The 16,439-nt window shown below is 52.3% G+C and overlaps 6 protein-coding genes across 6 annotated transcripts; 3 read left to right on the plus strand and 3 right to left on the minus strand.

Moving 5' to 3' along the window:
* Positions 1 to 28: 28 nt before the first annotated feature.
* Positions 29 to 1,856, plus strand: acr-2-0 (Acriflavine sensitivity control protein acr-2; the record flags this gene model as incomplete). The annotated part of the gene is made up of 4 exons (XM_036644613.1): positions 29 to 328; positions 384 to 543; positions 596 to 1,142; positions 1,190 to 1,856. The coding sequence occupies 4 exons, from the start codon at positions 29 to 31 to the stop codon at positions 1,854 to 1,856; spliced, it is 1,674 nt and encodes a 557-aa protein (XP_036490272.1).
* A 61-nt stretch (positions 1,857 to 1,917) lies between these two features.
* CGCS363_v012765 (uncharacterized protein) lies at positions 1,918 to 3,077 on the minus strand (the record flags this gene model as incomplete). The annotated part of the gene is made up of 3 exons (XM_036644614.1): positions 1,918 to 2,784; positions 2,848 to 2,977; positions 3,034 to 3,077. 3 exons carry the CDS (start codon positions 3,075 to 3,077, stop codon positions 1,918 to 1,920), a joined length of 1,041 nt encoding a protein of 346 aa, XP_036490935.1.
* Positions 3,078 to 4,503: 1,426 nt separating this feature from the next.
* On the plus strand, positions 4,504 to 5,271 carry yukJ (Uncharacterized protein; the record flags this gene model as incomplete). Its single annotated transcript, XM_036644615.1, has 1 exon — positions 4,504 to 5,271. The coding sequence occupies one exon, from the start codon at positions 4,504 to 4,506 to the stop codon at positions 5,269 to 5,271; it is 768 nt and encodes a 255-aa protein (XP_036490273.1).
* A 259-nt stretch (positions 5,272 to 5,530) lies between these two features.
* CGCS363_v012767 (Superoxide dismutase) lies at positions 5,531 to 6,287 on the minus strand (the record flags this gene model as incomplete). The annotated part of the gene is made up of 3 exons (XM_036644616.1): positions 5,531 to 5,653; positions 5,708 to 6,190; positions 6,240 to 6,287. 3 exons carry the CDS (start codon positions 6,285 to 6,287, stop codon positions 5,531 to 5,533), a joined length of 654 nt encoding a protein of 217 aa, XP_036490274.1.
* A 979-nt stretch (positions 6,288 to 7,266) lies between these two features.
* CGCS363_v012768 (Uncharacterized protein) lies at positions 7,267 to 9,323 on the minus strand (the record flags this gene model as incomplete). Its single annotated transcript, XM_036644617.1, has 3 exons — positions 7,267 to 8,957; positions 9,008 to 9,022; positions 9,089 to 9,323. 3 exons carry the CDS (start codon positions 9,321 to 9,323, stop codon positions 7,267 to 7,269), a joined length of 1,941 nt encoding a protein of 646 aa, XP_036490267.1.
* A 1,793-nt stretch (positions 9,324 to 11,116) lies between these two features.
* Positions 11,117 to 15,000, plus strand: ppoC (Linoleate 10R-lipoxygenase; the record flags this gene model as incomplete). The annotated part of the gene is made up of 6 exons (XM_036644618.1): positions 11,117 to 11,396; positions 11,452 to 11,753; positions 11,804 to 11,996; positions 12,047 to 14,160; positions 14,209 to 14,469; positions 14,521 to 15,000. The coding sequence occupies 6 exons, from the start codon at positions 11,117 to 11,119 to the stop codon at positions 14,998 to 15,000; spliced, it is 3,630 nt and encodes a 1,209-aa protein (XP_036490934.1).
* Between the last annotated feature and the right edge of the window lie 1,439 nt (positions 15,001 to 16,439).

Raw genomic sequence — 16,439 nt, forward strand, 5'->3', positions numbered from 1 at the left:
TCTCTTGGGCACGAACTGTCGCACAACCATGGAATCTAACAAAAGCTCGGTGGATGTGGTGGATGGCACATGGTCTCATCTCAACGGGCTGATTGCGGATGTGCCCTGCTGGACGTGCAGACGTAGGCGCCTGAGATGCGACAACCTCAAGCCGTCATGCGTCAAATGCACCCGGGCGGGGTTGCAGTGTCTGGGGTATGGTCCCAAAAAACCTCTTGTCTGGGTCGAACATGGCCGCCGCCGCAAGATGGCTCACAAACAGACGCCACATCCAGCATCACCAACCCCAGCCCCTTCCGTCAAAATTAGTGACCAAGAATGGCCCAAGGTAAGCCGCTTCTACAGATTTTATTGTATGAATATGACGTTCTCATTATCAAAAGACCCAAAAAAAGCAAGATTCAACACACGAAGACGTACAGCGGGCGCCAGAGGACGATGGTCGGCAACTCGACAGATTGGAGGTTGGCACGCTTCTCAAAAGCCCAGCTGATCCCATGCTCCACCAGTATGGCATCAAGTCCGTCGAGTACATATCGTATTGTGAGTCTAAAATTACGATATGGCTTAACACTGATTACTCATTCATTTTCAGACGAACAACGTTGTTGTATGGAGTGTAGCATCTACGACGAAAAATCTGTAAATCCGTTCAGACGGTTCATGCCAATGGCACTGTCTAACCCACTCGTTCATCATACCATCGTATCCCTCGCGGCACATCATCGAGCACGTTCTGAGATTACGTTGCAATCTCCAGAGAAACATGGCTTGCTGTTTCACAAGGCAATTCTAGACAGCGTCGAGCCCAGTGATACTGCGACATCATTGCAACTCCGCTCCAGGGACTTTGCAGACGCTCTCATGCACAAGCAGCAAGCCATAACGCACATGAGATTGGCATTAACGGGCTCAACCCCTTCGGACGCAGTTATCGTGTCCACACTGCTCCTGATTTGGGTAGAGCTTCTCGAATCTGGGTATCGGTCCTGGAAGTATCATCTTGGTGGCATGCGGGCCTTGCTGGTTTCACGAACAAGCGCTGCCCTAAGAAGTGACGTCGAAGCTAGGGGAGCGGGTTCCACGCTTCATGATGCCACGTTTTGGAATTTCGGTGCTTATTTTGAGGAAATTTATGTCTCGTAAGTCAAGGGCACAGATTGCGCAGACAACAAACTAACCCCGACAGGCTTCAAACATTTGGCTCAACATTGTGTCGCGATAAGCCAGACTTGTCTGAGACCTTCACCGACCCCGGACTTTACACGATCTTGAGACGTGGGGAATTCCGGGGTTGGACGGGATGTCCCGCGGAGCTGTCGCACATTCTCTGTGGCTTTAACTCCCTTCTGTGCCCCTCGAGGGCTGAGAATCACCAAGAAAACTTTGCCATGCGCGCATCGCAACTGTTCCAGCGGCTCGAACAGTTCTCTTGTCGGCAGTGGGCAGTGGACTATCCCGAACCACATTATGTGTCTCAGAGAGAATCTTTGGCGCATGCCTACAAGTGTGCAATTGAGATCTACGGCCGCAGGGCTCTAGCCGGGCAACATTCCAGCGAGCTTTCCCATGTTGCCCATGCCGCAGTTGAGTCTCTGCGATGCATTAGCCCAAGGGATTGCCACTTCAAAGGATGCCAGTGGCCGGCATTTGTCGCAGGTGCCGAGGCAAGGGACCCTTCAGACCGGATGGCGGTCAAACAGATCCTTCTCGACATGCACAAACTAGTCAGGACGCGGAACGTGGAACAGGCCATAATCATGCTCGAGAGAATATGGCGCCAATCGGAACTTCCAAACCCCAAAACATGGATTGAGTACGTGTATGATACAGGCGAAGAGCTACTTCTCGTATGAAAGGAGTACAAGCTGGCATGGTCCCACCTGTGTTCGCGGCTGTGACCGACCACCCGTTTTCTCAAATGGCAAACCCGCCCTGCTGTCGCACCTGCATCAAGATGTCGTACATGAGGTCCTTGGGCAGGGTCCGCATGACCTTCTGCGTCTCGGCCTTATCCATCATCTCGCCATGACGGCAGATCATGCCGACGACCACGTCCTTCATCTTGCGGTCGTCGTCGCCGTCGGAGCACGAGGTGTACACCTTCTCCGCCGCGCGCAAGAATTCCTCCGTGTGCCACTGGCTGTCGGCCTCTGCCTGGAATTTGTCGAATGATAGGGACCGCAGGCCGGCGATTCCGTATTTCCTGGACAGCGCATACACGTTGGCGTGCAGGACGAGACTCTTGGTGCCACTGGATGCGACCGGTTCTATGCCGTTGGTCTTGGTGTTCGTCACGGATGCGGCTGCTGGCTTAGCATCGACGGCGATGTTACCGTTGCGAGTGGCGGGCGGCTTCGACTCGAGTATCGCGCCACCTCCCTCGCTGTGGTTGTCATGACTGAGAGACGCCTCGAGGGCAACTGGAGACGCGAGGGAGTCGCCCTGGGGCTCGGGCGAACCCAAGCCAGCCTTCGCCTGGGCTTTGGCGCGCTTCTTCTGCTTTTTGGTGGTTCGCTGTGGCTGGGGTGGCAGGAAATCATCCAGAGTTTCTCCTGGGTCCTCCGCCTTGATGTCCTTGTCCAGAGGCACGTCGTCTGACTTGATGGATCCGTTGGGACCGTCGTCGTCAGTGGTGTGTCCATTCGCGTGGGCATGGCCGTTGGTCTGAGGCACGTATGTTGAGGGCTCCGAGGGATAGTCCAGCTGGTAGAAGTAGCGAATGACCATCCCGACCGCCTGAGGATCATCGTCGGGAAGATTCAGGCATCCATCAGCGGCCGCCTGCGGAAACAGTGCTACATTAGCATCGAGATGGAATCTCTGTACCGGGACACGGATACCGACCTGGGACTTGGCTTCACGACATTTCTCGGCGAAATAGCTGGATCTTGGGCACACGACCGCCTTGTGAACGTGATACTCATTCTCGCGACTGGCAATAGTGAGATCTGAGAACTCGGGATTGTTGTAAAGACTGTCTTGTGTGAGTCAATTGCGCTTGCGGCTTTTCCGATTCGCCGATGGACTTACTGCTTCAGAGAGCTTCTCAGCTCCTCGACAGCGTCGGTGCTCATGATGATAGGTGTCGAGAGCTATCCTCCAACTCAAGAACGAGACCGTGAGGGTTCTGGATCAACCAAACTTTGACATCGGGGCACAAGGGCAGCTATTTGTGCTTCAGCCATAGCCTCGTCAGCCCTCTACGACACAGCAGTGGCATGACAGCTCCAGCGCAGCTTCGTCCTCGTCGGAGAGTGTCCAGCGCATGCCTCATCTTGCCCACCATCACGCATTTGATCAAAATTCAGGCAAGCCTGGGCCGCGATGAGGCGGTTTGATTACCTCCCCCGAACCAATTGAGGGTGTGCAGACGACCTAGTTTACGCTCAGAAAGTAAGATGGCGCACACACTTCTGCAGGCAGCATGCGACCGCGCGACGCAGCCTCGTCGTGATATGCCCCCTTAACGCCTGGGAGCCTGGTGCCATTGGATTCTTCAGCGCGGGTTGATGCGGACGGCTTCGTCATTGGAGCCCAAACGGCCACACCGTCCGCCCCGGTGGTGTCGGGACCGCGTCGCACGGCATGGTCAACGGCAGCAATGCATTGATACCTGGACAAGCAAACGGCCAGTCAATAAGTCCCGGGCAGCGCCTCGAAGTAGGCTCGGCTCGCTTGGTACCAATGGCAGCGCTGGAGGATGACACCCTCTTCAGCGAAGTGCGGGGAACGGGACGCCCTCCTTGAGTGGCCCGGATGCTGACATGAATTGGGCGTCGTGGTTCGCAAGAGGCAACGAGGAGATGAATTGACTTTGGCGCAATGTAAAGGAGCCCGCGTCATCAGACCTATGGCGGGGCGCGAATTGAGAGAAAGAAAGATGTTGCTGGCAGCTCTGTGGCTTCGGCATCTGCAGGAGAAAGAGATTCGATGAGCTCGAATTCAGAATGGTGGCGGGGAGGATAAGAGTAAAACAATTATCAATATGATCCATTTCCTCGAATATCTGCACATTCTGTAATGAAGATTGTCGTATTTCGAATTCTGTACTCTAAATCCATGCGAGGTAGAATTTCGGCCGACTTACATTCGTGCACTGGCTCCAAGCCGATGCGCCTCCCGAGTGGCGGGAGAGCCGAAGCGGGGCCATGATCACCGATCCGATGCCGGTTACCGCCGGAGTCTTCGCCATGCTATTTGACCGAGGCTGCCCAACGTGTCATCCGTCGGCAGATCACTCGGTGTACGCTGGTCCTGAAGAAAAGCGGTGCAGTATTGTTCTCTGCGAGAAAAAGAAGGCCTAACTAACCACTTGCTCGCACACCGGTTGAAGAACATCGCCTCCCACATCAGGCTTGGAAAGAGCATGACGTGAGGATTGGCCGCGTCAAAAGTCGGTGCATCATCACGATCTTTTGTCAATAATAGCAAGTAGAAGTCTCCAACTCAGCTGTTAATGTCATTTAAGACACATACACGAGATTCCTGCCCACAACAATCATGGGTCATCGTGTCAACCTGCTATTTTGCATCTGTCTCTCCGTGATCTTGGTTGCATCAGCTGCGAGACTGCCCAACTATGGCGTTTGGAAAGGGACAGCGACGTTTTTCTCTGCGCCTCGGAGCCCTTCAGGACGAACGGCACTTTTGACCATTCGAGATGGCAAGACCTACCACACTAGTCCCGTTCCTACACCCCCACCAAACATCAATATACTCGCAACTCTCAGCATGGAAGCACCAGAGATTTACGATACTCGTATCGTGTATTGGATAGATCGCAACTTCACGGCTTCTCTCGTGTCAGACAGCTTCCTCTTGGCGAATCTGAAGCCCGGATACCACAATATTCCATCAACTGAGGAGGACCCTCACAGTGTCCCAGGACTTGACATGGTGGCAGATGGGCATATTGACATGAGAAAGGGCGTATTCGGAATACACAACGCTCCAGGACATTTTACAGATGTTAAAGACGTGATGAAGTCCTTTTTTGACCCGGCTATCGAGGCGCAGGCAGATATTTGGGTCTGGGGCCAACGAGGAGAAAATGGAAAAGGATTTGTTATGCATCATGTCCAAATGAATCAAGGGCATTCGGGAACACTCGCCGAAGAGAATGGACGAGGCCAAGACGGCGGTGTCATAGTCAGGTACTACGACCACTGGGAGGCGCTGTTCATCGCGTTTCCTCAGCAGGCGGCCATCACGGATGAAGCGGGAGAGCCCGTTGGCGATGTCTTGGCTAATATCGTTGGTCGTGGGTAGCGAGGCAAGGTGTGTTCAGTGAGGGGGGTTGCTCATCAACAGCATGGTATAAACACGCAATAAGTAGGCCGGGATCTGTTGCGAAAATTGGTTCATGTTGGTCGAGAGCTGATGAAACTAAAGCAAAGTTTCTCGCGTGCTATGAGCGCCAATCAATAGTGAAAACGTTTCGGTTCACAAACGGTTATAGCAAGTGCGCCCCGTCATAAGAAGTCGTGAGAATAGAATGCCTACACCGCGAAGCCTAAGCGTGGGCCAGCTACATGCCAGCCTTCAAGATCTCGAAGGCATCCTCGCGATTGCCCCTAAACCGCTCCTCGGCAGCCGTCCAGTTGATGATCTTCCACACGTTATCGACGTACGATGCTTTGCCGTTCTGGTACTTTAGAAATCGTCAGCCAAACCTCGTCGAACATATTAAGGTAGCCAGACGTACTTGTAGATAGTATGCGTGTTCCCACATGTCGATACCAATAATGGGCACCTCCCCGCCAACGACAGGGTCTTGGTCTTTGGTCGTGACGATGCGAAGTCCACCGTCCCTTCCAGGAGCCTTAACCAGCCATCCCCATCCAGAGCCCTGAATACCCATCAAGGTCGAGGAGAACACAGTTCTCAGGCCAGCCAGGCTGCCAAACGTGGACTTGATCTGTTCCATGAGCGATGGAGCGGAGCCCTTGGGGTCCGAGGCGTCTTTGCTGTCTGCAGGGGCGAGGGTCTTCCAGAAGAGCGAGTGGTTGATGTGGCCTCCGCCGTTGAACTTGATCATGTTTTGCAGGGCAATTTGATCGGGTATGTTGGCCTCAGCCACGGCTTTGGAGTAGTTGCCCAAGGCAGCATTGAGGTTCGTGACGTAGGCCTGGTGGTGCTTATCATGGTGCAGTGTCATGATTTCCGCCGAAATGTGCGGTTCGAGAGCCTTTGTGTAATGTCAGACTGTAATGTTGCGTTGTCATTGGGTGACTTACATTGTAATCGTAGGGGAGGGGAGGCAGTGTATACGTCTGGACAGCCATCTTGGGCGGGTCGTCCTGGATCAGTGAGCGACGATGTTACAGCAGCGATTACATGCGGCATCAAAGCCCGCGAACGACGACGGGGACGCTGAACAAACAGCACAGGGCACGACGTGTCTGGATGAAGGAATCGACGCTGGGGAAAACCCACCATCTGCGCATACTGGACCTGTTGGGGGAACTCGCTGGGCATATAGGAAGCCGCGCCCGATGAAGGGGTGGCTAGGACTGATGAGACGCTAGTCATGGCTCCCTTGTGATAATTGCGCGAAAGCCAATCGACGAGGGCAGAAGACCGCCGTATGGCTACCTGATGAGGCTAGAGGGGGGATCTGAAAGACGAGTAGCCGTTGACAGGGAAGACGCAGTGAACGACAAGCAGCGACAGCGGTTGCCGAGGGGGTGGATCGCCTGCCGAGACGTGTCAAAGGTCAGTGACGCGAACCATGACCAGGTTGACATGCGCTTTATGCTTTGGGGCGGGACGTCGAAGCCGAGATAACGGCTTGGGTCCTTACCTTGCTTGGGGAGTTCTTGCGTTGAGAGGGGATGCCGTTTGGCTTGACGGGGAGAGAAAGTGAGAGCAACGGCGAGCAGATGAGACGGTGAGGGCGGGCCAATTAGTTTCCAGTCGGGCCGTCGCGCAAGGCAAGGTTCATGTTCTTACGGACAGAGTTGAAGCAATGGAAACAAACTAATTAAGGTACAAAATGCACGGCTCGATGGCCACGTTGCGGTTTCTCCTCGCAGGGCGTCGATCGCCGCGTCCGGGGTCTTGGGGGCCGCTAAAGCCGAAGGCCTGGAGCTTAATAATGTAAGATGCCCCTGAAGAGCACTACACTGGACTCACAGCCTGGGGCATTTATGCTTATGTACCTTACTTCAACTATGCTTCTTACTATACCTATTCGAGCCATCAACCAAACACAATGTCAGAGTTGCATGGACTTTGACTTTGTTCTTTCTCGCAGCTTTTCTCTCATTCGGCCTTGGGCTCACGAACCCAAATCTCGTCAATGGGGTCTCCTCTGCCCCGAACACACTTCCATTTGCCCATGCCGTACTCCTTGGGCGCAACTCGGCACCCTCTGCCACCGCCTCCCACTATTAGGTTTCCGGGACGGTATTTGGGATCCCTCTCCATCCTGCGAATGACACTTCCGTGGACCCTCACCTTATCCGGCACATCACGCACCTCACCCCTGGGTAGAGGCCAGCGGATGGGCTTCCAACTCCCATCAGGTCTCAGGTCCAGCCGACGGAAAGGGAGATGTTCCATCACACGCCACATGAAGACGGTCGCAGGGTGCATCCCGCAGTTGAAGTCCAGAGAGTCGTGGATATCCGCCTCGTGAGCCGTATTAATCATCTTGCCGAACAGACTTGTTGTCTCGGCATGGGTCATCCCGTCGGCCTCTTCGTCGGCCTGCACTGTGGCTGATCCGCTCGGAGACGCGCTCGGAGACCCGACCGGAGATGGAGCGTCCACATGGATCTCGGGGACTGTTGACGGAGCACGTGACCTTTCAGGGGTCTCGTCTCCCCAGGGGACGGGATTGAAGCCAGGTCCAGCGACTGATTCAACACATCCCAGGTTCTCGAGCTGGTCGATATCAAAGGTCAATCCTGCACGGATGGCTTCGCGCACCATCCAGACCAACGGGATGTGGCTGGCATTCTTGCTGCCGGCCTTTACATCCCATCCTCCGCCAATGTCGCCGTGGCCCCCAGCAAACCACACCTCGTCGACGCTCTGCTCCTTTTCGTCGTCCGAGTCGAAACCCAGATCCTCCATCGGAGGTTTGGAGTGGATTGATGAAGCATCATGTTCTGTACCGCCCGGGTATGACCGGTTCGTAGTCCTCGACTTGGACCTGGAACGGGAACGGAAAGGTGCAGGATGGTCTGCGTCTTCCCCCTGTGCGCGGGACTGGCGTCGACCTCGGTCTTCCGCAGCGACAATGTCGTCTGGCGCGAGGGTTGATCTTCTGCCAGGCCTGTACTTCTCCTGCAACTCCTGCATCTTTTCATTCATGGGATGGTGTTCCATCATCCGTTTAGCAGCACTCTTCTTCCGGCACCTGTTGGGCTCCTGGTAGATGAGGTCCTGCCGGAACTTGGCACGCCGCTCGTCGATGCTCACGGCGTGCCTGATGACCTTTGCCGAGCTACGAGCGGTGTAAGGGAACTTACTCCGCTGCATCCATGCCGTCTCGAATCGGGGCACGCTGTTCACTGTGTCGAAGAGTCCGAGAAACCGGATCCTCCGGATTGGTCTCGAAAACGTCTCGCGGAACCCCTTGAGGAACTGGTACATCTTCTCGCGATCTTCCTTGCCCTGGGGCGTGGAGTTTGACCTGCGGGCCTGCCACTGGGAGAAAGAGTTCCACGCAAACGACACCATCTCCTCATTTCCGTGGGCAAGCAGGCCGACAAAGTCCAGCATCTCTGCGAGGAACCTAGCCACGTAGGCGCCTCGTGAGAAGCCGAACATGTAGATATCATCACCTGGTGAGTAATATCGCATCAGAAAGCGATAGCCGCCCACGACATGCTGGTCGAAGGATGATCCCACCGCGGAATCTTTGGCCATCTGGTAGTATGACTTGCACTTGGCCCGCAGGCCGTTGCGCGTCAAGTTGTCGGAGACAACATACGTTCCGATGCCAGCTGTGACAACGTCAACAGTCGCACGTCGACGTTTACTCGGGACGACTTACGTTGGTAATAGTGAACTATCGCTCGGGTTAGCTAGCTAGCAGAAAAGAAAGGCCGGCTAAGTGCAGAGGACGGAGACTCACATTGATCGTTTGCATTGCTGTCTAGCATGCGAAAGATTTTCAGGATATTGCTGTCGCTATCGTCCCCCCGGAACTTGTTTCCGGTTCCGTCAAAGCAAAGAATCAGCTTCCGTCGGGGACCGCACACCTGCCCGGTCCGGAATGCGCCGTTGTCGAACGGGCTGACATCCCTTGACTCTCTGATAGCCGACTGGCCGTTCTGGGCGTGAGGATGCTTGAGAATATGAGGATGCATCGTTGACACTGATGTTCGTACGTGAAGGTCGTCTTCTTTTCTCAGCTCTTAACACTCATAGAGTGCCAAGTAGCTACTTCTTCGTGCGCGGGCGTGGGCACTTTTCCCTTATACGGGTGGTTACGTTTCGCGATCTTTCGGCACCCCGTCGCATTCCATATGTTTCTCAAGGGGGCACGGCGGTCTGGCAAGTCCTGGTAGTCGGTGACAGGTGATATGCAACCGGTCAGATTCGGACTGATGTGCGTCACCAAACGGCATTCCTATAGACGCTCGTCTTTTGCATGGGCCAGTCGTTGATCATCAGCGGCGCCGACTTTCCGCTCGTGTCTCACACCATCTGCAATGCATTTCTAACCCAATGTCGTGAAATAATGCCAGAATTGAATCAGCAAGATCGTCGGCCTCGGTCAAGACCGTGAGCTTCACTGCACCGGCGGAGCCACCGCGACTCACACCGTCCATGAGTAAAACATCTTTGTGAAACAGATCTACACCTAACAGTCACTAGTAGGAGCACTGGAACTGCAAACCCCTCTTTCTAGCAAACTAAGTCATCTGTGGTATGAATGTTTTCGGACAAGAGCATCCTCAGCTTTGAGCCTAGAGACTAGGGAAAGAGACATGTCTCATGCCCAATCTCGAAAGATGCCCCTTATTAAGGAATGGACTTGGCGCAAACCGCTCGTTTGGGCAGTCGCCCAAATCCGCTCGACCACTAGCTCCTGAGAAGCCGAGAAATACATCGTAGATGTGCGAGAGACTACTGGCATTCGGAATGTAATACAATAGTAGATCACTGTGAGACATGCGACAGAGCTAACAATGCCACCAATCACCAACTGCCACGGAGTGACATCATCGATGGCTGGAGGCTTGTCTTGCAACTCTTGATGCCCATTCGGGAGCGTTTTCACCGTCGAGAGATATGACCCGCAATGTGCCAAGTCCTGTCGGAACGGGTCGATCTCATCAAGGCTAGGGCGCGGGGATCTGCAAGCCGGTTGGCTGGCTCGACGGTTACACCAGATTCTTATCTGTCTTTCTGGGATTGCGAAAACATCTTCACATGAAGGGGGGGGGGGGCTTGGCCTCAAGCGTGTAAGCGGATCCAACCCATTGGGCAGCGCAATCAAGACTGATTCCCATCGCACAACATACACGAGCCGTGAAATGCATGTCTTGGAGCGATGCTGTTGATCAGGAATGCCGGCGCTCAGCCGTGTTGCAGATGATTTTTTCCCAAGAGGGCCGACGGCAGCTCGCATTGCGTGTGTCTCTGCCGTGAAAGTAAGTTCGGCAGTACGGCCGCATCCAACGGTCAGAAATGATTCGTCAACGGCATCCCGGCGGTTGCATCGCGGGCAGAAACCGCAAATTTTGAGCAACCTCGAAAGGAAGCATGGATCAGCAGATGGGTTGAGCGATGATCTTTCTCTAGTGCTCCCGAGAGGGATCACCACCGATGGTTGCAGGGGCACATCCGGCCGACATGCCATCCGCGGTGGGGTCTAGTCCCAGACAACATCTAAGACAGTCGAGCGCTATCGTCGCGGTCTCACCCGTTGGTATTCGTGAGTGTTTTCACGTGCCTCAGCATGAAGTGGTACCAACTGAGAGAGACGGCCTGAAACCCAATGGCAATGGAAGTCACCTCATTTGCGGCCGAGATGCTGTGTCCCTGATAAGAGTGCGAGAATACCCAGACGTAGTGAGGGCTTGCTCGCCTCGCGACTCTTTCCAACGGACGAAGGTAAAGGATCAACAACACATACACCAATAACTTGCCCGTCATGAAGCGAGGGAGCCATTCGAGCGGCGTGGCAGAGCATGAGCATGTCGAGCTGCATTCCGCTAGACACGACCATGACGTTCGCCCTCACGCGAGAAGCGTGGACAGTCCTAGCAAAGGCGATCCAACTTATGGCAAGCATGATGTCAAGTTGAGTGGTCTCCGCAAGGCTGTTGCCGAATCGAAGCGACCGCTGCCAGTCATGTTTGGTGACGGGTCATACCCCGTGGACCAATCTCGCCCAGGAAAGCGGCAAGAATTCAAGGCTTTGCAGGCTCGAGGTATGAAATTCTATTTCCAGCTCAAGGAGGTTCATTGGCTGATAGTTTACCCCAGACTTCAAGACTCTGTACGACATTCTTAAAGGAAAAGTCAAGGACCACGGAATCCAGGATGACAAGACCATGATCATGGAACGCACCATTCAAATCGTCGCGAAGCTGCCGCATAGATCCAGACTTCGAGACATCCTTACCAATGTCTTCATCGAGCAGCTTTGGGACTCTCTTGAGCACCCGCCACTGTTGTACTTGGACGGCCCCCCAGAAGATTCCAAGTTGGACGCTGGAAGACGCGACAAACTCGGCAACCTTAAGCCTGTGAAGTACATGTACCGCACAGCTGATGGATCTTACAACGTGAGTATTGTCTATTGCGGAAGTGGGTGGGCATACTGACCAGCTCGAAGAACCCGTTGTTTCCTCTACGCGGTGCTGCGAAACAGCCGTATGCTCGGTCTGTCAAGCCTCGTCATGTCGCCTTGGGCGCCCTACCCGACCCAAGCTTGGTCTTCGATTCAGTCATGGGCCGGCGCGAATTCAAGCCACACCCCAACAATGTCTCAAGTGTTCTATGGCACTGGGCCACGATCATCATTCACGGTATTTCGCCTCTGTCAAACGTCTAGCTGGCTTATTCTGACAACTCCTAGATTTGTTCTGGACAGACCGCCAGAACTCCAACATATCAAACACGTCGGCTTACCTCGATCTTTCCCCGCTGTATGGAAGTGATCAGATAATGCAAAACGAGGTGAGGTCGCACGTGGATGGGAAGCTCCACCCCGACGCGTTCGCCGACGCGCGACTGAACATCATGCCCCCCGGTGTCTGTGTCCTCCTCGTCATGTTCAATCGTTTCCACAACCACGTTGCGGAGAACCTAGCCGCTATCAACGAGAACAATCGCTTTCCGCGTCCGGCCGATGGCGATACGGAGGCAGCCAAAAAGTACGATGAAGACCTCTTTCAGACCGCACGACTGGTTACTTGTGGGTTGTACATCAACATCACTCTTGTCGACTACGTCCGCAACATTGTCAATCTCAACCGCACCAACACGACTTGGACGCTGGATCCACGCCAAGAGGCCGGCGCGGGTGCTGGCACTCCGAAGGGTGCCGAGATCGGTACCGGAAATGTCAACTCGGCCGAATTCAACCTCTGCTACCGCTGGCACTCCTGCATCTCAAAAGAGGACACGGAGTGGATTGACAAGGCTTTCACAAAGAAGCAACTCCAGCATGTCCTCCCGAAAAAGGAAACAGATAAGATGGCCTTCCAAGAGTTCGCGGAAATGGGCAAAACTTCCACCAGAGAACGGACTTTTGGAGGACTTAAGCGTGACGAAAACACCGGGAAGTACAACGACGATGAGTTGGTTCATATCATTACCAGCGCCGTGGACTCTGTGGCCGGCTCTTTTGGCGCGCGCAACGTTCCTCTCTCAATGAAGAACGTGGAGGTTGGAGGCATCAAGCAAGCGCGCGAATGGAATGTCGCCGGTCTGAACGAGTTCCGCAAGCACTTTGGTCTCAAGCCGTACGACACTTTCGAAGAAATCAACCCCGACACGGACGTGGCGGAGGCTCTCAGGCATCTTTACCAGCATCCAGACAACGTTGAACTCTACCCGGGTCTCGTTGCGGAAGACTCAAAGAAGCCAATGTCGCCTGGCGTTGGAATCGCGCCGACTTACACAATCTCGCGAGTGGTTTTGTCAGATGCAGTGTGTCTTGTCCGTGGCGACAGATACTATACCATCGATTACAACCCGCGCAACCTCACGAGCTGGGGCTTCAAGGAGGTTGAGTACGATCTCGACGTCAACCACGGCTGTGTATTCTACAAGCTTTTCCTCAGGGCTTTCCCCAACCACTTCAAGGGGAACTCAGTCTACGCTCACTACCCCATGGTCACCTCAGCGGAGACGAAGAAGATTTTGACGGACCTCGGACGGCATGACCAATTTGACTACCAGAAGCCGCAACGTTACAAGACTCCCAAAGATTACACCACTCAGCAGGATTACGTTGACCACGGAGAACCCTTCCGGCGAAACGTCAACGTTCTGTCAAATAGGGCAGCCGAGCACATCTCCAAGAGCGAGAACAAGTACAAAGTTACCTGGAGCAACGGCTTCAATCGTATCATGGGTACTTGGAACAAGTATTTGTCGTCGAGCGACAACGACTACCGCAAAGCACAGGCTTGGATGGACCACGAACTCCGCAAAGACAACGGCCAAGACAACATCAAGAACTTCTACTTCCAGATCACCAAGAAGTTGATAAACGAAAAGTCGTACACCTTGGGCTACCACAATCCGGACATCCCCTGTGAGTTACAGACGCACGTTGATATCATTCGTGACGTGGGCAATATGGCGCATGTGCACTTCGCTTCTCACGTTCTCAACTTGCCCCTGAAGACCAAGGAGAACCCCAAGGGTGTATTCACCGAACAGGAGATGTATCGGGTTATGTCAGCTGTCTTTGATTCCGTTTTCCTTAACAGCGACCCGGTCAAGGCCTTCCCTCTTCAGCAGGAGGCGCAGAGGGGCCTGTCGGAGCTCGGAGCCTGGCTGGAGAAGAACGTCAAAACGCGATCCAAGCTGCCCGTTGACAGAGCTCCCGGCTCGCATCTTGCATCGTATGGATCGAACTTGGTCAAGAATTTGTCGAAAGACGGCGTAAGCACCCACGACATCACTTGGAACTACATCCTGCCAACGGCCGTGGCAATGGTGCCGGCACAGGCGCAGATGGTAAGTTACATTCCCGTCACGACTCGCTCGATTGCTAACCCCGCGTAGTTTGCCCAAGCAGTCAACTACTACCTGGACCATGCGGATCTTGTCATGAAGATTCATCATGTTGCGGTACAGCAGCAGAGTAGGGAAACCGACGCGGAGCTGCTAGGCTACGCATTGGAAGGTATCCGCCTAGCAGGCGGCTTCATTTCTTGTCGTGAGGCAACCGTCAATGAGACGATTGTGGACGAGAGAATCGTCGATGGCAAGGTTGTGCAGGAACATGTGAGGATTCAGCCAGGCGACAGAGTCTCTCTCACCTTTGTGAGTTGCCCTTCAATTGACCTCATGGCCAAAGACTAATATGCAGCGCAGACCGGCATGGCTGGCTTGGACCCGACGCACTTCCCCGACCCGCAGAGGGTCAACCCGAGGAGACCGTTGGAGTCGTACGTTCACTACAGTTTGGCGGCACATGGATACCTGGGCACGAGCACTACTCATGCAGCGCTCATTGGCATGTTCAGAGCCGTATTCCAGTGCGAGAGACTGGAGCGGCTGCGTGATCAGACCAAAACAGAGCCTGAGCGTCACATTGAGCAGCCCCAGGGAATCATCAAGAAGGTGACAAGATCTGTGACCTCAGGTCACGTATTGCAGCGTTCGGACAGCCACGAGGAGCCTCAGGGAATTATCCAAAAGGTGACATCTGTGGCCTCGGCCCACGTGTTGCAGCGTCCGGGCAGCCGGGAGGGTGTTACGAGAACAGATGGCGTCTCGCAATACCTGACGGAGGATTGGGGAACACTGCGACCGTTCCCTGTGAGCATGAAGGTCAGATGGAGACCTACATGAGGTTGGCTTGAGGTTGATGAATACCCCGGATGAGATAGTATCATTGCGTAGTAGAATCAATTGGTTTTAAGTGTGTTGCTCAAGAGCTTGCAGTCCCCCGAGTGTGATGATTGTGATGAGACTGGCTAGTGACTGGCTGGTCGGTCTTGATCACTGAACAATGCGTGAAGAAATGACCACACTTTTAGACCGTCGTGAATTCATTTCGTCGCCTGAGACGCACCCCGATTTGAACCCAGTAAAAATAGGACCTCAGACCTTGAATCATTGGGGGCACGATGATAAAAATTCAATCAATCGGTGCTCGTTGGTTGCATTCGCTTGCGCTACAAGTGGCCCGACCATGACCGTCGACGGCACAGGGAATCCGAACATGGGTCATTCTCCGCCTTGGTCGGAGGGGCCCGACCAGGGGTTCCGATGTGGGACGACTGAATTGCTGAGATGCCCTGTGATGACGATCATTTCTCCGCCTAAGACATGGGCGGGGCTGCGGGCTTGCCCTGAGTGCCAAGTCGCAGAGACATTGATTGCCACGCGTCCAAGGCTAATTGCAAAGGGATGAATTTAGGGCGTAGTAATCAGCGCACCCCTCCCACTAGCCGGCGCACCCTATCTATAGCTTAATTTTACCTAGACTCTAATACTAGCTTTCTACTTTACTTACTACTAAATTTTTAGTATTATTATCTATTACTTATTAATCTTACTACTACTAACTACTTTTTAAAACTATTATAATATTTTTATAAGAAGAGATTAAATTTAAGAAAGAGAGCTCTATAGAAACTATTAGTAGTAGTAGTAGTAATAATAGTATTATTATTAACTTTATTATTCTTAATAACTTTTCTATTAAGAGTAATATTAATAATATACTTATTTTTATTAATATTAACTTAAAGCTTATTTATAGCTATACTATTAATTATAATAACTATTTTTTTACTTCTTAATAGTACTTTATATTAAATAAAAGATTTTTTTAAAAAGCTACTATAAAAGAAACTTTACTTATTATTTACTTTACTACTAACTTCTAAATATATATTACTTATTATAGTAGTTTTAAGATCTTTTATTAGTATACTTATATACTTTACTATAATAAGGTTAAAATATAATAAGTATAAAAGTATATCTATATATTAAAGTAATAAAAAAGTTCTTCTTATATAACTACTTACCTATAATAAGTTATTATTTAATATAATTAACACTTTAATAACTACTTTATATATAAAATATTATATAAAAGCTATAACTATTATAACTATAAGTTTTTTAATACTATATATTATACTTATATATATTAACCTCTTTTCTAAAAAAAATCTACTTAAATTATTAATCTCTAGAACTATAATAACTAATCTATCTAAATACTTAATATTATATACTTTAAAAGCTTTAATTTTACTTCTATTACTTATTAAAAC

This window comes from Colletotrichum siamense, assembly GCF_013390195.1.
Source record: "Colletotrichum siamense strain Cg363 chromosome Unknown KSG_Cg363_contig08, whole genome shotgun sequence".
NCBI lineage: Eukaryota > Fungi > Ascomycota > Sordariomycetes > Glomerellales > Glomerellaceae > Colletotrichum > Colletotrichum siamense.